Here is a 24,073-nt window from a genome sequence, read left to right on the forward strand (position 1 = left end):
GACTCTCCCAATCATAGCCACCACCCTCCGTTGACTCTCCAACGTCCAGTCCGTGGGTCTGACAGCGTGCAGCCCAATCGCACCAGCTGAAGCTTGGCTGACGGTCTCTCTGCGACTCCTGCTCTCCACTCGCTTTCTTTTCCACCTTCCGATTGCCCGTCCAGCCATAAACATGAATCGGCCGCCAAATCGTCTTGGACTCTTGGAGTCTCGAAGTCAACGGAGTCTCGAGTCTCGACTCCAAACCGACCCTGGACGCGCCCGTTAGAGTAATGTCGCGCTCACGAGTATCAGCCTTAGTCGTCGATCGGGCCTAGCGGATTTACCCATGGAGACAGATAAAATGAAAAATAAAACAGCGCGTCTATCGCCCTGAGCTGCTGCTGCTGCTCTCGGTTTGGAGTCGTTCCTGAAAATCGATACCCATACCCCTTCCCTCTAGAGACACCACCATGGTGAAAGGGGTCTATGTGGCCGGCCTAGTCCTCTATCTGGCCGTCCTTCCTCTCGCTATATATAATTTCTGGATCCATCGCTGGGCCGGCTTGCTTGCTTGGTATTATCTCACCGCGTTCTGTATACTGCGAATCGTCGCCGGTGCCCTGGGTACCTCTCAGGGCGATAGTCTAGCTGCCAGCATCCTCGTCGGTGTTGGGGCGTCCCCGTTACTCCTGAGTGTTGATGGCCTCGTGCACGAAGCGTACGTCCAACCAACTTTGATGAAATAAACAAGCCCGACAAGAAAAATAAGATACAAATCTAACTTCCAATTTCTATAAAAAGTCGCGCCTACCGCAATCCCACCCAAAATATCAGCAAATGGCTCGGCTGGGGCTTCCTCTACATCATCACGGCTCTGATGGCCGCCGCAATTGCCCTCACAGCCACAGGCGCCATGGATGTCTACAAGGGCCAACCCAAACCCGCTAGTTTATCCCATTGGAAGCTCGGATCGGCGCTGATGATCGTCGCGTGGGTGCTCGAGGTCGCCTGGACTTGCTTCTCTTTACTACCATCCCAGGCGCGTAGAAACGCCCCGGCGTACTGGCAAGGTACTGTGGTATGCTTCCCCGTCTATCTTTTCTCTATAATAAATTATAGCTAACTAGATACCGTCTAGATTCTCGGCGGAGCCCTAATCGCCCTCTTCTTCCTTGGAATCAGGGTAATATACGCCCATGTAGCGGTTATGACGCAACGGCAGGATCTCAGCCCTGTGTATGGGACGACCGCGGTGCGCCTGGTGCTCATGTTCTTCCCTGAGGCGTTGACGACGATTTTTATTATCTTTATTGGGTTTGCTACAGGGCGCAGTCTGTCTATTCCTAGGCCGAGTGCCAGTACTACTCCCTGGAGGAGATAGGCTGGTGTAGTTCTTTCCTTCATCTTTCTCCTTCAAATACTAGAATTATAGAGCGATAGTATAGAGATTGATGATACAAAAATTAGATACGATGCTATACGATACCCCCTTCTCAAATTCATCCTGGCTGCTCCTCACTGCACTTGATTTCTGGATGACAAACCGCGTCCTTATCCCGATTATTCGCTACACAGGCTGGTCATGCATTGGTTTTCTTTCTGTATAACAGAGCCATAAGTGTATAAAATTCTCTTTCGGCTATACATTCCTAAAATATGGATGGGTATAATAAGATAAGTATGTACGAATACGCTCACAGGTAGATAAATGGATAAAGAAAAACGAAACCAGAACACCACCTGTGGTAAAAACAGCCAGAACTCGGGTTGATCCTAAAATGATGGCTCAATAGCCGGCTCAACAGGCTGATTCGTAGCCGCCGTCTTGCGATCTTGTTGCATGCCGAGGATCTGCCACGCGCGGCCCATCATGCCATACCCCATTGAGGGATGGGAAGCGTGGCCATGTGTGCGTGGTCCACGAGCAGCTCTTTCCTTCTTGGCAGTTGCCATTCGGTCTTGTTCGCGTTCGCGGCCGACGACCTCGTCCTTCCATTCAGCCCAGCGTTCGAAGTTCTCACGCTGTTGGAGGACCTGGTAGCGGAGCTTGTCCTTTGAAGGACGCCAGCCTGCACGGTTGTGGGTGGCTTTGAGGTCGTAGATGTTGGACTCTTGTGTAAGCTTAAGGAGGTGAGAGAGGACTTCGCGGCTTTCGGAGGCGGTTTGTTGGATCTTCTCGCGTTGTGCCTCTGCGATAGGGTTCTGGGTAAGTGGTGCGTCAAGCCAGGAATAGAGTTCTGATGAGCGTTGCACGGAGTATGGGTTGAGGATGTTTTGGCGGCGATTCTCCTCGCGAAGGAAGCGGACAGCCGCTTGGAGGCTTTCCATCTCTGCCCGGAGTGCCTCGTTTTCCTGCATCGCCGCCAGCGAGGCGGCGTTGTCAACGACGGTGCCTGAGCCAGCAGTGACCCCAACGGTTCCAGAAAGGCGTTTGACCCTGTCAAGCTGAGCTTTGATTTCATCCCGCTCTGCCTCGAGGCCCTGTAGATCCTTACGCTGGCTTTCCACCGTAGTCTTGAGATCTGACTCCTTTGTTGTCATTTCTTCAATCTTGGCTTCCAAGTCCTTCACGGCAGCTGCCTTCTTGCTTGCTTCTCGCATACGCGACTCGACCAGCTCTACCTTGATGGTTTGCTCCTCGATGGTCTTGTCCTTCACCCCCAGAGCCGTAGATGCTTCATGGATTTCGTTCTTTAAGCGACGGATCTCCTCCTCAGCATCCGGAGAGTTCACCTTGTTTGATTTGAGCTCTGCAGATCGCGCAATCCAAGGAGAGGGTCGCTTTTCAAATTCGGAGGTAATAGACAAGTCGGATGAAATAGAGCCGAGTTCTTCCAGAGTACCGCCGAGGCCACGCAGCATGGTGAAGATGAAGGACATGCCGTCGTTGCTCTCGCTTCCCGCATCGGAGGTCTGGATGTACATTGCAGATATCTGAGACATGTTTGTCAAGACTTCCTGCAAGGTAATCGGTTCTGCGCGGCTTTCATCGGTAAAGAGTACCATGATATTCTCTCCCATCTGTCGCGACAAGCTTGAGAGGTCCTTCGCGGCATCCTCTGCTCGCTTGAATGGCCCGCAAGCATCGTGAGAGAGAGCGAGAGACCTCGACCTCAAATCGCCAACAGCACGGTTGATTTTTACCATAGCCACCTTGAGACTGCGAGCTTGAGACACGAAAGTTTCAATTTTGCTGAATAGGAAGGTTGCTTCCTCATCTCCATCCTCGAGTTTCGGCAGCTTTGACTGCAACAGCGACACGAGTCGCGACATTGACGACACTGCGTTCTCAATGTAGGATTGGGTCAACGTAGAGCTCATGCAGAGTTCATCGGCAAAGGTTTCCAACGACGTGGGAAGAAGAGTCTCGGCGAGGTGTGACAGTAGAGCGATAGATCTTTGCAGCTCCACTGCGCACTTTTTCATATTGATTTCATTCTTCTTCAGAGCCTCTAGCCAGAAATTCAATGTACGTTCCACAGGTTCCAGTTCGTAGTAAGAGCCTTGAATGGTGCCAAAGCTCTCCGCAGAACAGGTTGCGATGTAGTTCCCAAACCGACCGCAGATAGAGTCTATAAAGAGAAGCTTTTCCAGGACATCATGAGCAGTAAAGACGTCCTCTAGAGCAGGAGATATGGATGCTTGCTCAGAAATCATCCCTTCAATAGTGCTGTTCATCAACGACGCCTTGGAACTGACTCGCTTAAAGCGTAAAAGGGCAAGAACAGAGCTTCGTTCGCCTTCGAAGTACTCTGGCAGATACATCTTCACGATAGACAAATGCTGGCTTTCCTCCTCAGATTCAATGCGTTTAAGCTCAATATCGATTGTCTTGGTTTGGGATTTGGCAACAGATGATTGCAACTTGAGGTTCAGATCCATCATTGCTCTAGAGCGCGCTGTAAGGTCGGTGGCCTCGGCTTCTGTGATTTGTTGCGACGCCCGCATATCCTCCAAATCAGCTTGTAGGGTAGAGACGAGCTCTCGGAAACGAGTCAGCGTGTATTCCAAGTCCTCAATCACGTCATCCTGCTGCGATATCTTTTGAACTTGGTCGTTAAAGAGGGTTTCGCGGTATTCAATCTCCTCTTGCAGTTGCTTCTCCGTTTCGACATGGTTCCATTCGAGCTCATCGTTGATCTCCTTCAGCGCCTCGAGGTCAGAAATAGCTGCACTGAGTTCGTTGATTTCGTCCTGGTAGCGCATATTCTTGTCTGCTAGCTCTTCAATCATTTCCTCGGCACCCAGAGCGGTCTCGAGCTGCTGTTTGAGGTCCTCAACGTTGTTCTCTGACACCAGTAGCTTTTCCTTGGTAGCCTCATATTGCGACTTGATAGCAGAATAATCCTCGAGGTCCTGTTGAAGTTCTTGAATCTGATCTTTCAACTCAGATTCCTGCTGTTGGGTCATATCGCGGAGGCGAAGAAGTGCTTCACGAAGTCTTTCGTTTGTCTTCTCCATTTGCAACCAACCATGGCTCGATTTCTCCTCAGGGCTCATGACCTGTCCGAATTCTTCGTTCTCTTCCCTCAGCACCTCAGCTTCCAACTCTAGTTCTTCCACCCGCATTCTGAGCGCGTCGCATTCATGCTTCACTGCATCGGCCGTCTCATTCGCCATCTCACGGTCAAGAGTTGCAATTTCCATAAGTGTCTCATGTTCTGCTTGCAGTTTCTCGACTTCATCAACTCTAGCTTCCGCCTCCTTGAGCTTTTTACGTAGATCAGTGATCTCAAGTTGCTGTGGCTGATATTTCGCCTGCAGTTTCTGGATTATTCCCTCGAACTTATCACGTTCCCCCTGCAACTGTTCCAGAGTCTTCAGCCTCTCTCGGTCATCAGCTCGTTTTTTCTCCATGACCTTCAACTTAGACTTCAATTCTTCGAGTTCCCTGGTCACTGCGATATTCTGTGTTTGCCGTTGCGGTGCAGGCTGACCAGGCGTTGGACGGGAGGAGCTGGTTCGTGTGGTTGGTGTAACCTTAGAAGGGGCCAGGTCTTCCGTTTCCACAAATTCGCCTTCTGCATCGTTAGAGGCAGGATCGGAGTCTTCTGCACCGGGGCTTGTATCCTCTTCTGGTGTCCTATTTGGAGCGGTTGGTCGCAGGGCAGGCCGCTTAGACAATCCTGAAGACGCTGATCCTGCAGGCCCCTGCAAACTTTGTCTGTTCGTCCTAGCGGCGGGTCCAGATATAGATGTACGGGCTGTGCGAGTTGAAGCAGGAGGTGGGGGAGGCCCCATAGAGGACTTCGTGGTGCTTGGCCGAGTCTTCGGTGTGGCAGCGGATGATCTCGGGGCGCCGCTGATTGAAGATCGAGGGGGAGCGGGGGTTGTGGAACTAGATAGTTGTTTTGTGGGCGATTTTGATGGAGTCTACATCCAGATAGTGTCAGCAAGGTCGTGGCGCAAGTATGTCCATTAATAGCTTACCTTCAAAGACAACCGCTGGGCCGGCCCTTTCGGAGCAGGCGTTGGGCTAGAACTAGCGCTGTTTCGCTTTTGATTCATGGACGATATAGAGCCCGGCCTCCTCAGACCTGGGCCTGTAGATATACCGCTCTGGGCGCGGGTTCTGGTCTGTGACGCGGCGGTGCCTGCTTTGGGAGCTGCCTTCGTTGTTCGGGCTGGCCGTTCAATAACCGAAGCAACGACAGCTGGGCGAACAAACATGCCGAACCCCGGTTCACAATCAAAATAACGCTCTCCTTGTACAGATCCATCGTTCTTCCCAGAGTCATCGTTCAATTCGACACCAACCCATTCTCCATCCGCGAAACTCGTAGCTCCCATGTACCGGACGGTGGCCTGCCGACCGTCGGTGAGCGTGACAACACAGCCGGTGGATAGTTCCGCCATGTTGATTGTGGCTAATCAGAGCACCTGCGCAAGCAATGGCGGAGAAAGGAAAGCCCCAGGCGCTGTAACGAGGGGCAGGAGGTGAGCGTGGGTGGTTGCTCGATTATTGTTGTTGTTTGACCGCGCCAGGAGAACTGGGTCCGTTAGTAGCCTCAGGACGCGATCGGCGGGCCTTGTGCCTGGCAGCCTGAGGCACTCACATTATCACTTCTACCAGCCACCACAACTCGCATCACTCCCATCCCTCCTTGATGTCGTTGTACCCATCACCCCTTCGGCCCTGATGCTCCTCCTATACCCCTCTCTAACCCTCTTTTCGGGAACATCGGAGACTTCGTAGCTTTCTTCGAGAGCATGTGACGATCATGACCCTGGACACTCCTTACTTTTGCCCTGGAAGTCGAACCCCTTTGATCCCCCGCTAAATATGTGTCAAGATACAGATTTCCATGAGAACATGGGACTTTCGGAGGATATTACTGCGTGGGAAGGGGCTTGGATCCTAGGTTACTCCTCGTGCCCTATTTTTCCATATACAGTAGTAGAGCAGTAGAGGGGGGTGTGCCTGGCTTGCCCTTCAAGAGCATCTAGTAGAGGTTAAGATGGATGTCCAAGAGAAGTAAAAAGGTATAAAAATGGCCTCTTGTTCGCTTCTTCGGTGCGCTTCTCTGTCATCCTCAGATATCAAGTTATTTCCATCCAATCATTTCAAAACTGGTCATACAAGCATTATATATCTCTCACCCATCTTGTCCAACGAATTTTTTATTTTATTTTATTTTTTCATTTATACCACCAATCCAAAGACGAAAAGTATGCGGCACTCCACATATATGAAAGCCATTCTTTCGGCGTCTGCCAGTATAGCTGCTGCATCTCCTTCAGCCCAACAATGGGCCGAGAGGTCAATTTATGTATGTTTCCTATGGTATGCAAGTTTCGGAAAGCAATACTAATGCTTGGAATCACAGCAAGTTATGACAGACCGCTTTGCCAGACCGGCTGGCTCTTCAAATAAGCCTTGTGATCCCTACAAATACTGTGGAGGTTCATGGGCCGGGATCATCGACAAGCTGGACTATATCCAAGATCTCGGTTTCACGGCTGTTCAAATCTCGCCAGTCGTGGAGAATATCCCTGAAGATACCACGTACGGAGAGGCATACCATGGACATTGGCCGCAAAACCTGTATGCTTTGAATGAGCACTTTGGGACTGCAGACGAACTCCGAAAACTGGCCAAAGAGCTGCACAAGCGAGGAATGTATTTCATGGTGGATGTCACCATCAACAACATGGCCCAAGCTTTTAACCACTCGATTTCTGGAAATGAAGAGCCTGATCTCGACTGGTCACGACTCACCCCCTTTGATGACGAACAGTACTACCACCCGTACTGCAAGGTTGCGGATTCAAATGACCCAAGAACTGTTGAAAAGTGCTGGCTTGATCTCGAAGTCGTTGCTCTTCCTGATCTCAACACCGAGAACGAAAAGGTTGTTTCCATGATCCAAGAATGGGCGAAGGGTCTAGTTGGCAACTACTCGATTGATGGTCTCCGCGTTGATTCTGCAAGAAATATGAACGACGCCTACTTAACCAGCTTCAGCCGGGCCGCCGGTGTGTTTACTATGGGAGAGGTCGACACCGAAAGTACAGCCGACGCCTGCAAAAACGAAGACTTTATGTCCGGTCTCTTGAACAGCCCTCTTCAAGAACCCCTGGTGCAAGCCTTTACTGCAGGAGACATGCGAGGGCTTGCTGAGGAGGTTCGGGCTCAACACAGCAAATGCCGTGACTTTACTCGGCTGGCGACGTATACGGAGAGCCAAAATCTCCCACGATTTGCGGCCCTGACAAGTGATACAAACGTACGTTTTCCATAGCAATGGCAATGAATTTTCCCCAATATATACTGACTTTGACTCTAGCTGGCTAAAAACGCAATGGCTTTCAACATCCTATCTGACGGCATACCCATCGGTAAGTTCCCCCAACCGACCAACACTAAATATTGGAGACTAACCAGAAAACCAGTCTACCAAGGTCAAGAGCAGCACCTGCAAGGTCCAGAGGCCCCCTACAACCGCGAACCGCTCTGGAAGACTGGCTATAACTCACGCAACCCACTCTACAACACAACAAGAACCCTGAACAAGCTCCGCAACCACGCCATCCGCCTCGACAGGCACTACGCAGCCAACCACAGTAAAGAACTCTATCTGGACGGATCCAGCTACGCCACACGGAAGGGCGCGGAAGGCTCTCAGATTGTATCTGTCTTCTCTAACCTGGGCACCAAGGGTGGCCGGTACGATCTCTCAGTCCCGGGGGCTTTCGCTCCGGGCACGGAAGCGGTGGATGTTCTGAGCTGCGAGACAGTGACTGCCGATGACGAGGGCAAGATCATCGTTGAGATGAATGCGGGAAAGCCCAAGGCCTTCTTCCCAGCTAAGAAGATGAATGGCTCTGGGCTGTGCGGATACCAGAAACGCAAGAATGCGCTGTGCACGCCTACAAGTACCCCGGCTGTTCCCACGCCTACTACCACGCCTACGGTGACGAACGACCAGACCGTCGGTGAGGATACACCCAACGACTATCTCTCATCTGCGAGCGACTCTACGGTATCTTGTAGGATGGTTCTTTTGTGTGCTTTTGTTGGAGTTGCAAATTTGTTTCTTTAATTTGTTGACGCATTTTCATCGCTTTTGATTATTTCTTCTTGTTCGGTTTTTCCCCTGTCGTGACAAGCTGGTCTGTCAGATTGGTTGAGATTATATGACTGTAATAACTCCTTATATAATATGTTCTATTATTCATGTCCGTCTAACAATATGTGCTGTATAAGTTTAGATAAACGTAAGATAAACACCACCCACTGGTAGAGTCAAACATTGTATACCATTCAACGTTCATTAAAATATCAATATTCCGCTCCGGGATTATGATTTCTTGAATAGGTCAGGGAAGCATGTTCGTAACTCTTCCAAATCCCGGATCTGGTATTGGGAGACCGGGACTTTGGGCGTTCGGAGCTCGGGCTCAACAAGGTGAGCAACTTGCCAACCACGAGCCGCGGCGTGTCTACAATTCAGTCCAGAATCATCTTCGCAACTCGTCAACGGTTGTCCCTTCCAAATGCATGCAAAGGGGAAAGGGAAACTAACCAACAAAATAAATCTTCTCATTACCCGAAGCACCGGCATCCTTCTCCGCCTTATCATACATCGTTTGTGACGGTTTGCAGATGAGCGGCGGCTGCGCATAATCACAATACGTGATGCCCTCAAAAAGATCATCCACCTGCAGCAGCTTCACCACCCGCTTGCCGTGGTTGACGTATGCATTTGTAAGAAGCCATAGTTTCACTTTGTCCCGGTCGATGTCTTCTAGCAGCTTCCGCAGCTTGAGGTCAGGTTTGAGGATCCGGTCCAGTGGCAGAGCGTCGTCGACTTGTCGGTTGAACTCGAGTGGGTCGATCTTGTGGTGGCGCGTGAGCCCTTCGATGGCGAGACCATACTCCTTGTAGTATTTCATGTGTAGCATGTGGGCATCTTCGGATTTGAGGGACAGGTGGTGGACGAAGAATTCATCTGCGCGGAGAGCGGAGCTGGTCAAGATGGATGTATCGACCGACTTGCAGGTGAAGAGAGTATTGACATACGAATCAGTTTTTGCATCTCATCATGAATGTTGCTTTCTGCATGAAGGTTCTGGTTAGCTGTCGGCCTGACTATGAAATATTCCGCAAGCACGGGGTGTACATGGGTTTCGCACTTCTTGAGTAAAGCTATTGGAGAGCACTGTCAGTAGAAGCGAGATCAATTCCTGAATTGACGATACGTACACAATTATCTATGTCGAAAAAGAAAATTGGCCGAGGGTCCGACATTGTGCTGAGAAGCCTGTGTTTGATCGGAGCGGTTCCTGGCCTGTGAATATGGCCGTGAATGCGAAAGGGAGTGCGGGTCGAGGGCGATAATTGATATGCGGGGTGAAGTTGCGATGTGCTGGAGACGGGAATACGAATGGACTTGGAGAGGCAGAGAGGAGCGAGAAAACTCATCCTCAAGTGAGCTATGAGTCACAGTCGCCTTGCCGCATTTAAAATCCGTGACAATGATTAGATCTCGAAAACAAGCCCCTGCTTTCTATAAGGCGAACCTGGAATCAGGCCGGGGTCGGTCCATACCGGGTTTAGCGTTTCACACGGCCAAGAGTCCGAGCAGGTGACCGATTTTCCTCTGCCGAAGCTGCAGTGCACTTTTCTCATCCTCACTAAATACCCAGCTCTTGCTCACAACGCCGTCCACTTTTGGCAAGGCCAAGTCGCTTTCGTCAAAGTGCAGCAAATTGGCATTTACAGTTTGGACCTAAAAAGGTCATGCAGCAATACTAATTGACTGCTCAGAATTTGTACAGGGATAGCATTTCCTTTTGCCTACGAAGCTCCGAGAACATGGCAGCAACCCAGCTTCCAGCAACTGCTGTCGCGTCTAAACTACCGACAGCGGAGGAGGTTCGGGAGTATGAGAAGATTCTACGAATAAGCGAGGATATATTTTCTGGAACTCACCCTAGGTTGAAGGTTCCACAGCAGTTTGTCCGCAAAGCCGCGTCTCGCAATCAACCAGCGTCGGCGACGCCTCAGAGCAAAGCGGACGAAACTGTGGGATCTCCTTCAAAGCCTCCGTCTCAATATGTCGCGTCTATAGCAAAGCCGGCTAGCTCTCTGAGTACAAATACCCCCAATGGTTCATCGAACACGACGGTCTCGCGTATTACACAGAAACCTGCCTCCGAAATTGATCCGATATTTTTGGAAAAATCGGATGATCTAGTGAGGGCAGAAATCCAGTTACAGAGACAAAGAGTGGAGAGAGAAATACGGGAACAGGTTGAACTGAGGAAACAAGAGTCAAAACAGAGAGTGTCCATACAGGACGCGACCCCTGATTTTGATGTCTCCGATGTCCTCAACCGGGCATTTGAGATAGTCAAACCCTCCCCAGGCCCTGGAGCCTCAGGGCCTGGGGCACCTAGCGATTCATTTGATGAGAATTCCTTCTACTCTAGCAGAGCCCCTGACTCCCCACAGCACGGTGACCATCAGAAGCCGTCTTCGGCGTCGTCTTCAATCCCTGACGAACATGGCACTGGAGTTACTGGAGAAAGATACTCAGATGAGTTGCATCGGCTTGAAGCTCTCAACCGTCCTGAATTGGATCAGTCAATTCCAGATACTTACTCCATTGCAGACCACCGAACTCAATCTCACCATCCAAGACAGTCGCGTCATCCTGAAGATCCTTCGGCGTACAGGGTACAGCACATTCGCCAACAGGTCGACCCGTTAGACGAACCCGAATACTCACCACCGGCTCCCGGTGTGGCACCGATGGAAATGGTAGAAAGTTATGAGCCTCCTAGAGCGGATCCGACTGCGTCTAGACGCCGAGTCATCGACCCACGAGATCGGTACGCTAGGCGATCGATCTCCCCAGGAGATGGTGTACGAGTCATCCGAAACCATATTACGTCCCCTGCAGCTCCCCAGCCGTCAAGAGTCTCGCCTCTCGCAATTGCGAAAGTTCCCTCAGTCCACCAGATTCATGATTCCCGCATGGAGTATGATCTGGGACGCCGAGGGAGCCCTGAGGTACCACCCCAGCCTCTGGTGACTAGGAAGCGTAGGAGGTTACAAGGGGACAGGGATCAGCCTCGTCCGCCAGTGTATAGAGCCCCCCGTGCTAGCTCGGTCAAGCCATTTATTAAAGAGGAGCCTGTTTCTCCTCCGCCATTTGCCGATACCACGCCAACCTACCGCGCTCGTGCTCCCCAGGAAGGCCCTGTCTATATTGATGTTTCTTCACCCCGTTACACCCCTGTGGTAGAAAGAAGAGAGCCACTCATGAGACCTTCAGCATATGGACTGGATCCTTATGAAGACGCTCATAGTGATTCAGGAATTCCGCGCACGGTTTCACGACTTGGCACCCAACGGTCAATGCGCGATGACCAAGATTTGCGGAGAGTCGCGAGTCTTCACCAAGCCCGGAAACCAGAGTATGCGCGTGAATATGTTGATCTGCAAAGCCCTCATTCTGCGCGTAATGGACCATACACAGTCGTTGAACGCCCACCGCAGGATGGTGTCCGATATTATGATGACCCTGGAGTACTCCCACCGAGACATTATGCCTCTCCTGTTCCGCCACAGTTGAGCGAAGCTTACTACAATGATTATGTCGTGGAGCCACCGCCGCGACGAATTGTTGTTGACGAGCATGGGAATCAGTATTATGAGGCACTTCCTGCACCAAGAGTACAAGCTATGCCTCCGCCAAGTAGTCGAATTCCGAGATCCGATGTCTACGAGGGCCCGCCGCCCATGCGTCATGCTAGTGTACGGGCCGCGTCTGTCGTCGAAGATCCATACGGCGGCCGAAGATATGTACAAGAGATGCCTCCGGGATCTTACAGACGCGTCACGGATTATGCTCGGCCGACCCCTAATGAACGGCGCCCCTATGCTGCACCGTTTGATGGGAGAGAGCCGTATCCGCGGAGCGGTAGTGTTCAGGTTCACGATTATACACCCCGGCAGAGTCATTACGCGGAAGAAACCGAGCTTCCCCGAGAAAGGGTAGTGAGGATTCCAAGCGTCAGACCGCCGACGACAGCCAGATATCATGAACCACGTGAAGTGATCCAGCGCGTGGAGAGTGTCCGTCCTGTTGGCCGCGACATGAGTGTATATATTGACGAGGATTCCCGCCAGCCGAGAGAGTATATTGAGCAGCGACCCGTGTACGTAGCTGCTCCACGACCTATACCTCATGAAGAGCGGTATTACGAGAACGGCGAACCAGAACGAGTGGTGCTCGATGGGCCGAGGGATGCAATTCACCGGAGCTCTCAGCGCTACTGAGCGCCTGTACGGAGTAGAAGGATGTTCTAGCATAGGAGGCTCTCTGATCAAAAAGAGAGATTTGTATAGTGAGCATTTAAAGAAGCATATGGGTGGTGCATTATAATTATTCCACACCCCGCGGCGTTGAATGAGATCTTTAAAGCAATAGCTACTTAATGTTAATGCACGGATGCCAGTGCCGGTTCAATCGGTATTACTCCTCCCTTCCAATTGTCTTATTCATTCTCCTGTGCACAACGGGGTTGTCAAGATTGTCGACGTCATCCTTGCCGGAAGACCAGGATAGGAAAGGTGGGTCTAAGGGAATTGCCGCCTGAAAGATGAATCAGAGTGTGATGGCTCTGATCCGCGAATTGGGTTCCATGGCCGGGACGGTATGTAGGGTTCCGGGGAAACTACAGGACGAGGAAGGACAAACTCGCCTCTGCGTCGTGCAACATTATTCTTTTGAGGCAAAGGGTAAGCTTAAATACTTTGGCGTGCTGCTGCTTTGTCGCGCGTTCGTTTCGACCTTGTCAACCTGACTGGTGTTGATCTGATCATCGCCGGGTCGAAGGGGAGGCCGATCCACCCCGTCACACCGCGAATGCGCTGTCCTCGGCTTGAAATGTGGCAGGAGATGCAGGGATTGAGCAGGGCTTTCCCTCTCTGTAGGTATAACAATGGCTTTTCGCTATAACAGAGAATGACGCATACCATGGTTCGTGAGCCCTGTGCAGAGTCTGGTCTTGTCAGTTTGGTTCCCGAGTCCAGACCCGGTCTTTCCAGGTTACACGTGACTGGCTGCCTCGCTTGTTCTCGAAATGGAACCAGAACCAGCCTGAATTCCCGGTGGACCGTGCTGAAAGACTTGTTTGCGACGATGACGAGAGTTCGACGTTCATGATGCTCTGGGGATGGCTTCCATTCCAGCCTGTTTGGCACGACACTAGTGCAAAATGTCAACTCTCACGCTTTAGTTTGTCGGAACAATAGACTTCATGATTCACAAGCTAGTAAACATAGTGCGACTTAAGTCTTGGATTCCAGGAACATTCTGTCGTCCCAGGCTCCCACCCCAAGCTCAGCTGCCCTTGACACATCCCTTGGTATTTGGATCAACACCCTGTATTGGGGACTTCGAGAACATTGTATCACTTGTGTCTAAAGGGACTTTGATGTTGATGGTCACGAATCCGATTGCCGATTGCCCTTGTCTTTCGGCTTCGAGTGTATGCGTAACACTGGTTGCGTGGTGGAGGGACATCCGCACTTCCCGCGTAATATTCAAAGTGGTAGTGATGAGATGAGACCAGGATGATAATTATCTAGACATCGGAAAGCACACCAGTAGACAAGGGAAGGGAACAGTGATTGAGCAGGAAATTGTTGTGAAGCTGTGTGGTGGTCAGATCCCGGTCAGACAAGACTTTGGGTGCTGAATTCAGCCGTTGATTTTCCTCCATCTCGATCCGTCTCGATCACCAACTCTCGACTCCCACTCGCTCGTCTCTTCCTTTCTGGTCCTCTCTCGTCCTCATCCTGCACCTTCACCTTCTCAAACTTCACCATCCTCACTCGATCCTCCCACTATCCCCCCCTTCTCTGCAAGCTTTACTTCTTCTTATCCTTTTCTCTTTTCCTTTTCTTTCTATTTCTTTTTCTGCCTTCCTTTGATTCTCCGTTTCGGCCTCATTCCTCTTTTCTGCCCTCCATCCCTCGATACCCGTTTTAGGTTGCTGAATTCATTCCGCCCATTCCCATCCCAACCCACTCGTCCTGTGCGCCCATTCCTCTTCCACCGCCATCCCTGTCGAGCCGACGTCCTCAAATCTTTAGGATTCTTGTTCGCCTTCCGTTTCGTCCTCTTTTCCTAGCTCTCCTGCCCATCCCGCTCCGGACGCCCGCCATATTCTCACACCTGACTCCCATCGTCTCTCTCCCCTCGATTCGTTCAAGGGGTCAGAGATTCGATTTGCTCCGATTATGCACAAGATCTCCAACTTCACGGGCCAGGCCCGTCATGGTTGGGAGCGAATGACACCTACCTTCGGCATGTCGCGCCCTCACGCTGAGATGGCTTCCCACTCGCTTCGACGGCCCCATGGCGCACCTCCAATGACTCCGCCGACCGGTATCGACCCAACGGTTAACCTTTCCTTCAATGTGCCCTTCTCCTCGACTCTTGCCGGTCCAGATGCGGATGACGTGTTGCACGCAAGCCCCCAAGCCCTCCAGCGGTGGTCTTTTTCCGAGGGGACTCCCGAAGGCACACCCATTCACCACCTGCCTGTTCACGTCAACAACGTCAAATCCTTACAGCAACTGTGTGCCCAAATAACGGACAGCAGTAATGGGAGGGTTGAGGCTTTCGTCAGTTCTTCGGAGCCCAAAACCGTCCCATCCCTACAGCGCCGGCCACAAGGACTAGCCACCAATGTCTGTATTACGGGTGACGGGGAGATTGTGCAGAAAATGCGAGCCAAAATCCTCAATGAGACACCTATTCTACTGGTATGTTGCTCAGATGTTTTATTTGTCATCCTTACAGCACCTTGACTTTTCGTTCATGTTTTACTAACATTTTCGCGACTGCAGCGATGTGCGACCGTCGACGTTGATACGCATCTCATCACGGATAACCAAACAAAGGAAGTCCGCCAGCCGGTTTTGGAGCATTTGGACACTTTGGCTAAATACACTGGCACCGATATATTCTTGCTTACGCCCAAGTTTCGCGATACAGATAGTGCCATCGTCTCGTCCTATGGCTACGCCACCGACAATGGATTGGATCAGCGCTTTAGGGTAGCTATATATGGAGATATGGAAAGCACTGAACATGCCAAAACGAGAGTTTTGATCATGATTGATCAGATTGTGAGTTTTTTATTTTTCTGGTTGTCCCACCTGGGCCCTTCCGCTAACAGCGAAAAGCTCAAACGTCACGTGGATGCCGTCAAGCTGGACCTTACCACGCACACCTTGGTGTGCGGTCGGACCCGCAAGAATGTCAAGCTTATCGAGGCCGCTACTGGCACTGCCATTTACTTCCCACCTCCCTTCCCACGCATCTTTGGCTACGTTCCTCCCAATGCCCATCGTCGAAGTGAGGATGAAGTCTACATCACGGGCGAGACTCAGGAACAAATCACTCGGGCCAAGCAGAAGCTTCATGAACTGGTTATGGGCGTGAAGGTGTATGTTAAGGATGTCAGGGTCAATGGAAACAAGATTGACAACATCTTGCTTGATCGTTTGGATAAGGTCCGAAAGGTCATGGAGATGAACGGTTCTTATGTCATTTTCCCACAATTGGGCAGCCAGCGGAACGGCATTCGCATTCAGGGAACTGATGTTCTGCACGTCGAGCGTACCGTCAGGGAGATCATGGCATTGGTACGTACTTTATTCATGCCAACTTGCTCCAACTTGACTAAAAATGTATTAGGCTGGCCAATTTTACAGTGCTTCATGGTGGATTCTTGTGCCTGATCCAACTCCCGGAGCCGTGCGAAGTCCAAGCCATGTTGAAGTCCGAACGATGCTTTCCGACATCTGCACGAACTCCGGTGCTGAAGTAAGCTTCGACAATCTGAACTTTACCATCAATGGTTCCGACGACGCCGTCAAGGCTGCTATGATGGTTATCAACCAGATTCCCTTCGTTCAGCGTAGCCAGTACCAGATGCGTGTAAAGATTGAGCTGGCGAACGAGCACAAGGAGTTTGTCAGCGGCAAGAAGAACGGCAAGATCAACAAGATCATGGGTCAAAGTCAGTTACTAGACTCGAAATTGTTTTGATGAACACCATTAACGGTAAATAGGCAACGTTCAAATTATCTTCGATGGCTTCAACGAGTACAACTTCCACATTGACGTTTGCGGAAACCAGTTTGAATCCACCAAGAGCGGTCTTGATCTTGTCGAGCAAGAGATGCCGGCTTCGATTTCCTTCCACGTCCCCGATCAGTACCACAAGCGAATCATCGGTATTGGCGGCCAGCATATTCAGCGGATCATGAAGAAGTACTCTGTCTTTGTCAAATTTTCCAATGCCATGGACCGCGGTGGTATGGGCAAGGATGATGATGACATCAAGGTCGACAATGTTATTTGCCGTACTCCTGCACGTAATGCTCAGAGCTTGGACCTGGTCAAACAGGAAATCATGGACATGGTCGAGAAAGTGGTACGTTCTCCCTGTATTTTCTTTACGTTGTTCATAGCTAATGTAACTACAGGACGCCGAGTATGTTTCCGAGCGTGTTGTGATCAACCGATTATACCATCGTGAATTGCTTGCCCGCATGTCGGAAATCGATGAGCTCGAGAAGAAATGGAACTGCAAAATCGAATTCCCTAGCACAGAGCTTGCGAGTGATGTCGTTACGATATCCGGTCCTGAGTATCAGGTCCCGCAGGCTGTCGATGCATTGCTGGTATGTTATGTTTCTTTTCTTCATCTTCTTAAGTGTAATCATCTTATTAATGCGTATTTAGGGAATGGTGCCTGAAAGTCATGAGCTTCTCTTCCAGAGTTCTCCTGAACTGCGCGAGTTTTTCAGGGGCGCAGACTTCCGCGAGGACGTCTGTACCAAGCTCAAGGACCAATACGAGGTTGATACTACGGTGGATGTCCCCGAACCAACCAAATCTGAGAGCGGCTCGGATTCGCCCTCGTCAGCCGCCGAGGACCGTGTTGTACTTGGCTACACACGCAACAACGCTGGCGGTCTGAAAGATGCAATTGACTTCTTGATTTCTCGACTCGTCGCTCATGGTCTCGATGCCACCACGGTCAAAGGGGCTATCCCGCGACCCAAGTCGGACTCATTTGAGGAGTCTTTGCCGTTCTTTGACTCTAAGTTGCTGCAACATGCTCCTACTCCAATTGCGACAGACTCCCCGACTCGACCCAGTTTCAACGATGACACGAGTGAGCGTGGATCTATCTTCGAGCGGCTCAGGAAGCCCGGTAGCATTTCCTCGTTTTCCTCGTTCATCGGCCGCAAGAACCATTCCGCTTCCCCCGCGTCATTTTTCAAGCACGCCTCCAGCAACGCCTCGAAGGCGTCACTAGTTTCCATGGAATCCCGGGACAGCGGCTACCGCAACCCGTGGAACGACTCCGGCGTGAACCTTCCCGAGGACGACTTGCCCGCCCTTGGGAGTTCCCACAGCCACAGCAGCAGTAATGGCTGGCCCGCGCGCTTTGACACGAAATTTCCATTCGGTACCGCACCGGGGGACATGACACCCAAGCATGACCTCCGGGCGTCTTTTGATAGTGGTCGTCCTAGCACTTCCAATTCTACTTCTGGATACCCGGCCCCTATTGGGCCACCGCGCTAAAATCAATGTCAATTTGCAGCAGTATACCCCAAGAGAAATTTCAGTTTCAATTTTTGTATGTTTTCAACATTGTTACGAGCGATCTCTTCTTTCGGATTTTTGTATTGTTTTTGTTGTTCTTTCTTTTTCACTTTGATACCACGAAGAGGAGTACTCAACCGCCTCGACATACCAGCAGAGGAGCTAGCAAGAACAGAAAAACAAAGTGCTATGACTCGGTGCTGGTTAGTACATTGTGAACCTGTTCGCAGTTCTCGCCACCTGTTCGACCGCTGGCTTCATATCCCATACAGCCGTGTGGCAAATATCCTCTCGAGTTGAGTGTGCATTTTCAGCTGGGATACCAGCCTGTCCGTCAGTTCTCGTTATAAAAGACATTTATCTACCTCTACAGATATGATACCAAGTGAAATGATGGTGCACGACGGTGTTAGTTACATACAGTGTTTGTTTTGTGCCTCAAGTCTGATATCCTATTGTTGCTTAGTTTTCGTCTCTTCTCTTCCCCTCTCTCTTTCTCATCCCTTTCTCTCCGCTTCGGAGTTCAATCAATTGCCTGCAATCGTGCGTTTTGGATTGGATTGAATGCGTTCAAGTTAGTTCCTATATACCTCTGAAAGCCTCTCGTCTGGGGTTCTCTTTGTGTTTGGTTTGCAACGTTGTTAACCCTGTTAAGTCACTATTGATAGTATAGTGTAGAATGAGAAAAGAGAGAGAACGGAGGTTCGGAAGTATAACTTAGTTATCCTTTTACTATTGAGTAAGAATAAGAGGAAATGGCTAGCAAGGTAGGTACCTCCTATGGCGCTTCTAAGCTGTAAAATAAAACAGTAATAGAAAGATGTCCGGCATGAATACGTGAGACAAGTACTTCAATCTTTTGGACATCACTGGGCTCTAGTCAAGCCTCATGGCCACCCCGAAGCAAGCAACGACGTGAGGAATTGAGCCGGGCGAACGCCTATTCAGACCGTTTTCTGGGGCTGTTGGTCGATGGGGTTGCCGCAGTTACTGTAGAGAACAATCCGTCAAATACTATGGTTTTATGAAGAGTAGCTGGATTATTATATATATGAATAAAGGCCGATAAGACCCGCCAGGGTATGTATACTAACTAATCGATTGAAATCCAAAATTGACAAGAATCAAATGGTGCAATCACATGGGTAGAGATAAAGGCGAAAATCAAAATGCCACGCCAATGGCGGGATGATTATGACGATCGTGGTGATAGTTGGGGTTGTGGTAACTGAATTTATTATTAGGGCTATGTTGCTGCGCCTCGTGAATTGTCGGATGGGAGCGGGGGTGCTCGTCAGACAGATTGCTTGAGTGGGTTTGCCTCGGAGAGAAAACGTATGGCATTTCGAATCCCTTCTCGATCCGGGAATCGAGAGTGGATGTCCGTGCTGTAGTCATTGTACCTGCTGTGGTGGTATGCGAGAGAGGAGGCGTTGTTGTAGCCGGGGCGGCTTTGAAGGTTCGGGGCATGGTATCGATGCTGGTGATTGATGGAGCGAGGGTTGACCCGCTCAAGGTGCGGGAGCGGATGCGCATGGAAAACTTGTCACTGAAACTTGGTCTCCGCGAGGTTGGATGGAGATTTGTAGGAGTTTTGGGTGCCGTGGTTTGTTGGAGGAGCCATTGCGTTACACGGCTGGAACGAGATGGAGATGACTTGGCCAACGGTTCGAAGGGACCATTATCCACTGGGGTCGCAGGGATTTCGTACGAGTGCCCACCAGGTGCAAGGGGAGTCCCCACAGGGATTGGTGGGAGTGACTTGTCCTGTGCTGTTTTTGGGTTGGGAGGACAGTGTGTTGTTGATGCAGTAGTATTGTGAGTCCCTCGCGGAGGGGGGTTGTTTGAGAGAGGTAGGGCTCCCACGGTTGAATCCGGCCATGTGGGAGGGGAGGCAAGCGTAGTAGTAGCCAGGCCAGTGGCTACAGAGGCGGTAGAATAGCGAACGGAAAAGTGTGGGATCAGAGGATGGCTAACAGGGACTTGTTTCTCCATGAGTAGTTCTAGAGTTGCGAGTGATGAACGGCGGGAGCCAGACCCCACGGGCTTTCGAGGTAGGTTGAAGGAGGATGAAGGACGACGAGTGCCGGGATGAGTTTGATATGAGACTTCGGTCATGGACGAGAGGACTCTCGGCGGCCGAGCGACAAGTGCCTGCTGCGGTTGGCCTTCCTCGATTCTGAAATCGCTGAAGCGGGGGAGATCAGGCAGAGGGTTTGCTGAGCTCTGGAAGCTCAACTCCAAAGGACGGTATTCAACCGATACCGCTGAGATTGGAGGTAACGTTGATACCCGCCTGAAGTCCGTCGGCGCACTGATCCTCATTGGAGCGGTGGACTTGCGTCTGAACGACATACTCGCCCTGCTTGAGGCTCGCGAAGCCATGTTTCTGCCCTCTTCCATTACCCACGTAGAAAATGATGATGCGCGAGGGGGCCCAGGACTAGGTAGGTCGTCATAGACAACAAGCTTCATCGGAGGCACCAAGTGAGGTTGAGAGTCGCATATTTGCATCTCTCGCTCAGTACCTAAGAACGGGGCTGTGTCAGTTGAGTATGCGTCATGATGGATGGCCATGCGAGATACCTTTCTGCTTCATGGCTTGCTGATGGTCGGCACGTCCATCATCGCCACTTGAATCGAGGCAGAACAAGCAGGACGAGATCCAGCCAGTGAATGCGGATCCTGCTTGCTCAATTGCCCTCTGCATTGCTACCAGAGCCTTTAAACCTGTCGACCCATTCCCTTGGAGTGGGGGAATACCGAGGACCTTGGGAAGAAGAGAAGGAGAAAGGGAAAAACGAGGAAGAATTAATATATAAACCGAAAAAGAAGGAGGCGGGGGGGATATATGGAGGATGAAAAAGGAGTCGTATCAGAAGTCAGGACGGGCGAGGAATCAACCTGTGCAGACATCAAGCCATCAAGAAGGAGGGGCCTGCACCAGGCGGTTTGCTGGACACCTGATGGGAGACTGGCGGCAGCAGAAACAGAAATAATGAAAGAGAAACTAACTCGAGCGACCCCTCAAGAGCCTGACCCTTCTCGTTGGACAGCATTCGAAGAAACGAGCCGAGCCAGCGTTCTGAGGCGTGGGCAACCACCAAACCATCCCAGGCACCCTTTTGTTCTGATAAGACCTCAAACTGCCGATCCGCCTTTGTGCAGAACGTGCGTCTCATTTGTTGGCTGTCTGTGGGGATGTCACATTGACTCGACCAGACGTCGGTCTGATCACCTCAAGCTAAATGGGCGCTGCATCGTGGCGGGCGCGTAACGGTGGATTTTTATTGCTTGTGTCAGTTGATTTGGAGAACGAACCTTGTGGGTTGCTGATCGTTGGCCAAAAGGGCCTCGTTCGTCTGCAGGAAACGGGCCTAGCGTCCAAAATAAAACCAGCGCGTTATTTGCGTTATTGATGCAAAAATGGTGGACAGTGGGCAAGACAACGGTGAGCGTGACGTGGTGTGTTGAAATTGATGCAAGGGAAGCTGGAGAAAGAGAAAGACGGGTTCAAGCCTTGACCACGCTTATATTTATAAATACTAGATTTGCTCAATGGTACTACAGAACGCTTTAGGTACAGTTGAAAAATATGGCCCAAGAAGAGAACAAATATAAACAGATGGCCGAAAAGAAAACGAAGCATTCATCTTTGCACATGAGACGATGCCCGCCGCACTATCGGCTCCAGACATTGTCATCCTCCAGATCCCCATAGTTCCAGGCAGGCGTTTTAGGACTTAATTCTTCAGTATCCGGATCAAGAAGTCTATCTTGCTCGTTTGAGGTCTCTGCGATATCCTCTGCATTATCAGTGGCGGCAGGTGGTTCGTCAACTGGATCACCGGATGGTCTTCTGTAAGGGAATTCAGTAATGATTGCGCGAGGTTTCCGAATCGAGTGGGCTACGTACCGGAAGTGTTTGTGCTCCGGTTCAGCGGCCACTGATCCAAATGCTCGTTGAACGTGTATCCGCTCGTCGTCCTCCGCCTTTCGGTCTTCCACTACAAGATCAACCAACTGACTGCGATGAGAGCCCGGGGACCTGACCGAGTTAGAGCGATATCGTTGCAGCTCTGGGTTCTCAGGTCGATGTCGCCGTGGACTCCCAGGGGGACGGCGATCGGTGGCATCATGGCTGCCGTTTGATGCTCGTGTCTTTCTGCTTTTCCTTGCCTTCTTCACTAATTGCGGTTGCTGTGTAGAAGGGGATGGAGTAGGACTAGCCAGTCGTTGGTCCCTTGGAACTATATTGGCGGTGATAACGGGATACTAACTCAGGTCAGTATTTGGCCTTACTTTCTAGCTGGTTTGCGGCTTCAATTCACTTACATTGAAGTCGCCGAATTCCAATTCACGGGCCTGGGAAAATAGTTTTTCATCATCGTTGTCTAAAGCGGTTTCTTCTGATTCGCTGCGGGAACGGTACCGGTCAAGGGTGCTACTGCGTCGAGTGCCGCTTCTACCTTCGGAGCCGGCGAGCAAGGGAGTTCGACTATTGACCTCTCCGGGTTTAGGAATCCAGTACTTCCCTTTCCCGCCACGCTCGTATCGCATACCGTGCATAACTCGCCTCACTCGTGAATTGGACTCTTCATGTGCAATGATATGGTCACCCGAATCAAAAAGCCTATACCCGTAATTCTCGCCGCGCAGGGTTATCTTGGTGTCCTCAATCAAATCTTTTGCGCCAAAAGAATCACGAAGGGCGTATATAACCGGCAGGCGCGCAGCGGAGACGGTCGAGTCCGCATAGTCGTGCCATGAGAACGCATACCAGTGAGCAACCGCAAATATGGGCATCTCGAAACACGTCAAACTGTCTTGAATTGCAGCGGCGAGGTTATCCGGAGTATAGTCTCCGGTACCATTGGGAAGAGCTCCAAGCCACTGAAGGATGGACAGGAAGAATCCTTGCCAGTAGGAAGCAAAGATAATGAGCTTGACACAAAGGAACTTGGGGATTGGCCGAAAGGGCGTTAGATCGTGGTGAAGGCAGACCCAAAACAGTGCCAGCGAATAAAGACTAACGGAAACGCTAATATTATACAGAATGCCAGTCCAAAGGTAACCGGATGACAAGCCCAGGTAGCCCTCCTTATAGGTATCCGTGGCTTTCATTATAATGGAAACGATGGCGAGAACTGGCTTTAGCCATGTGTATTGTAGGATGCCGCGTTTGACGGCTAGAAAGGTGTGTGGGTCGGAAATATCGACCTTAGATAGGAAGTGGTTGAGTGGCCAGGCATGTTGAACCGGAGGGCGACCATGCATCATGATAATGACAGCCCTTTCACCACCTAGAAAGTTGATGAGGAGTTGGAAGAAAGTATAGATCGTAAAGGCCTAGGATTCGATCCATTAATGGCGATAGAACAAGCTGCCCGGAAATCGGAATTACCTCATATACGTCGCGAATAGGAGCCAGCCATAGCGACGCCTTCAGTGATATTATGCTCGCCCAGGAAGACGCCGCGTATATTGGGACCCTGTTACAGTAAGCGGAGCACAGGCAGCAGTCCACCTAAATCCAGCACTGACATCAATAATATGCGAACGACATATCGCTGAAGAAGCGGCTTGCGGTAGTTTTTCCTGAAATATATAGATAAGTACAAACCCGAGGATAAGAGTTAGGCGAAGGGTTGTAGGGCCGTCGTCGTACGTTTGAAGCCATATAGACCTAGTAGGGAGATGCGCGGTTAGTATAACTCTTGGAAAGAGGGAAGAGGCTGTGTCCGTACACAAAAGAGAGCAGCGTGGCAACTAGTGAGGAGACACCAGCGACTATCACTGCAGCTCGGGCTAAGCTCGAGCCTGTCCCACCAGACGATGAAGCCATCATCATTGTCGCGAAGACTCGCGGTATTCGACCGCGTGCGTTGACCACAGCTCGATCAAAGCATGGCGGAGGTCTGGCGACCACGGACGCGCGAAAT

The 24,073-nt window shown here is 50.8% G+C and overlaps 9 protein-coding genes across 9 annotated transcripts; 4 read left to right on the forward strand and 5 right to left on the reverse strand.

The window, feature by feature from the left end:
* The first annotated feature begins 25 nt into the window (after nucleotides 1-25).
* On the forward strand, nucleotides 26-1,488 carry ASPSYDRAFT_45479 (uncharacterized protein). Its single transcript, XM_040847050.1, has 3 exons — nucleotides 26-700; nucleotides 784-1,060; nucleotides 1,121-1,488. The coding sequence occupies exons 1-3, from the start codon at nucleotides 453-455 to the stop codon at nucleotides 1,361-1,363; spliced, it is 768 nt and encodes a 255-aa protein (XP_040702853.1). The 5' UTR covers nucleotides 26-452; the 3' UTR covers nucleotides 1,364-1,488.
* Nucleotides 1,489-1,755: 267 nt separating this feature from the next.
* On the reverse strand, nucleotides 1,756-5,838 carry ASPSYDRAFT_152196 (putative dynactin; the record flags this gene model as incomplete). Its single annotated transcript, XM_040842167.1, has 2 exons — nucleotides 1,756-5,355; nucleotides 5,623-5,838. The coding sequence occupies 2 exons, from the start codon at nucleotides 5,836-5,838 to the stop codon at nucleotides 1,756-1,758; spliced, it is 3,816 nt and encodes a 1,271-aa protein (XP_040702854.1).
* Nucleotides 5,839-6,653: 815 nt separating this feature from the next.
* On the forward strand, nucleotides 6,654-8,525 carry ASPSYDRAFT_202987 (alpha-amylase; the record flags this gene model as incomplete). The annotated part of the gene is made up of 4 exons (XM_040843825.1): nucleotides 6,654-6,752; nucleotides 6,810-7,709; nucleotides 7,770-7,821; nucleotides 7,876-8,525. 4 exons carry the CDS (start codon nucleotides 6,654-6,656, stop codon nucleotides 8,523-8,525), a joined length of 1,701 nt encoding a protein of 566 aa, XP_040702855.1.
* ASPSYDRAFT_45482 (putative pyrimidine 5'-nucleotidase) lies at nucleotides 8,502-9,959 on the reverse strand. The gene is made up of 5 exons (XM_040847051.1): nucleotides 9,689-9,959; nucleotides 9,619-9,631; nucleotides 9,506-9,541; nucleotides 9,009-9,434; nucleotides 8,502-8,947 (listed from the first exon to the last, which is right to left on the reverse strand). The coding sequence occupies exons 1-5, from the start codon at nucleotides 9,905-9,907 to the stop codon at nucleotides 8,784-8,786; spliced, it is 858 nt and encodes a 285-aa protein (XP_040702856.1). The 5' UTR covers nucleotides 9,908-9,959; the 3' UTR covers nucleotides 8,502-8,783.
* A 341-nt stretch (nucleotides 9,960-10,300) lies between these two features.
* Nucleotides 10,301-12,772, forward strand: ASPSYDRAFT_151451 (uncharacterized protein; the record flags this gene model as incomplete). The annotated part of the gene is made up of 1 exon (XM_040842101.1): nucleotides 10,301-12,772. The coding sequence occupies one exon, from the start codon at nucleotides 10,301-10,303 to the stop codon at nucleotides 12,770-12,772; it is 2,472 nt and encodes an 823-aa protein (XP_040702857.1).
* Nucleotides 12,773-13,649: 877 nt separating this feature from the next.
* ASPSYDRAFT_45486 (uncharacterized protein) lies at nucleotides 13,650-14,342 on the reverse strand. The gene is made up of 2 exons (XM_040847052.1): nucleotides 13,765-14,342; nucleotides 13,650-13,703 (listed from the first exon to the last, which is right to left on the reverse strand). The coding sequence occupies exon 1, from the start codon at nucleotides 14,019-14,021 to the stop codon at nucleotides 13,839-13,841; it is 183 nt and encodes a 60-aa protein (XP_040702858.1). The 5' UTR covers nucleotides 14,022-14,342; the 3' UTR covers nucleotides 13,650-13,703; nucleotides 13,765-13,838.
* Nucleotides 14,343-14,740: 398 nt separating this feature from the next.
* Nucleotides 14,741-18,110, forward strand: ASPSYDRAFT_152487 (KH domain protein; the record flags this gene model as incomplete). Its single annotated transcript, XM_040842200.1, has 7 exons — nucleotides 14,741-15,268; nucleotides 15,353-15,634; nucleotides 15,692-16,153; nucleotides 16,206-16,530; nucleotides 16,583-16,947; nucleotides 17,000-17,197; nucleotides 17,259-18,110. 7 exons carry the CDS (start codon nucleotides 14,741-14,743, stop codon nucleotides 18,108-18,110), a joined length of 3,012 nt encoding a protein of 1,003 aa, XP_040702859.1.
* A 1,185-nt stretch (nucleotides 18,111-19,295) lies between these two features.
* Nucleotides 19,296-20,841, reverse strand: ASPSYDRAFT_151388 (uncharacterized protein; the record flags this gene model as incomplete). The annotated part of the gene is made up of 2 exons (XM_040842095.1): nucleotides 19,296-20,659; nucleotides 20,718-20,841. The coding sequence occupies 2 exons, from the start codon at nucleotides 20,839-20,841 to the stop codon at nucleotides 19,296-19,298; spliced, it is 1,488 nt and encodes a 495-aa protein (XP_040702860.1).
* A 769-nt stretch (nucleotides 20,842-21,610) lies between these two features.
* ASPSYDRAFT_997059 (OSTA/TMEM184 family protein) lies at nucleotides 21,611-23,884 on the reverse strand. Its single transcript, XM_040853277.1, has 6 exons — nucleotides 23,879-23,884; nucleotides 23,676-23,817; nucleotides 23,536-23,623; nucleotides 22,467-23,480; nucleotides 22,048-22,406; nucleotides 21,611-21,990 (listed from the first exon to the last, which is right to left on the reverse strand). Coding segments are annotated over exons 2-6 (1,641 nt in total). The 5' UTR covers nucleotides 23,678-23,817; nucleotides 23,879-23,884; the 3' UTR covers nucleotides 21,611-21,812.
* Between the last annotated feature and the right edge of the window lie 189 nt (nucleotides 23,885-24,073).

This window comes from Aspergillus sydowii (assembly GCF_001890705.1).
Source record: "Aspergillus sydowii CBS 593.65 unplaced genomic scaffold ASPSYscaffold_5, whole genome shotgun sequence".
NCBI classification, from domain to species: domain Eukaryota; kingdom Fungi; phylum Ascomycota; class Eurotiomycetes; order Eurotiales; family Aspergillaceae; genus Aspergillus; species Aspergillus sydowii.

Bases quoted from the DNA above. Each gene is read 5' to 3' on its own strand.
- ASPSYDRAFT_997059 (XM_040853277.1), bottom strand. The intron at 23,481-23,535 runs GTAATTCCGATT...ATCGAATCCTAG, and splicing joins CTATTCGCGACGTATATGAG to GCCTTTACGATCTATACTTT. The intron at 22,407-22,466 runs GTAAGTGAATTG...GACCTGAGTTAG, and splicing joins TGGAATTCGGCGACTTCAAT to TATCCCGTTATCACCGCCAA.
- ASPSYDRAFT_45486 (XM_040847052.1), bottom strand. From the start codon at position 14,021: ATGTCCCTCCACCACGCAACCAGTGTTACGCATACACTCGAAGCCGAA.
- ASPSYDRAFT_45479 (XM_040847050.1), top strand. From the start codon at position 453: ATGGTGAAAGGGGTCTATGTGGCCGGCCTAGTCCTCTATCTGGCCGTC. The intron at 701-783 runs GTACGTCCAACC...TTCTATAAAAAG, and splicing joins GATGGCCTCGTGCACGAAGC to TCGCGCCTACCGCAATCCCA. The intron at 1,061-1,120 runs GTATGCTTCCCC...GATACCGTCTAG, and splicing joins CGTACTGGCAAGGTACTGTG to ATTCTCGGCGGAGCCCTAAT.
- ASPSYDRAFT_45482 (XM_040847051.1), bottom strand. From the start codon at position 9,907: ATGAGTTTTCTCGCTCCTCTCTGCCTCTCCAAGTCCATTCGTATTCCC. The intron at 9,435-9,505 runs GTATGTCAATAC...CTCTCCGCGCAG, and splicing joins TGAGATGCAAAAACTGATTC to ATGAATTCTTCGTCCACCAC. The intron at 8,948-9,008 runs GTTAGTTTCCCT...CGAGTTGCGAAG, and splicing joins TGAGAAGATTTATTTTGTTG to ATGATTCTGGACTGAATTGT.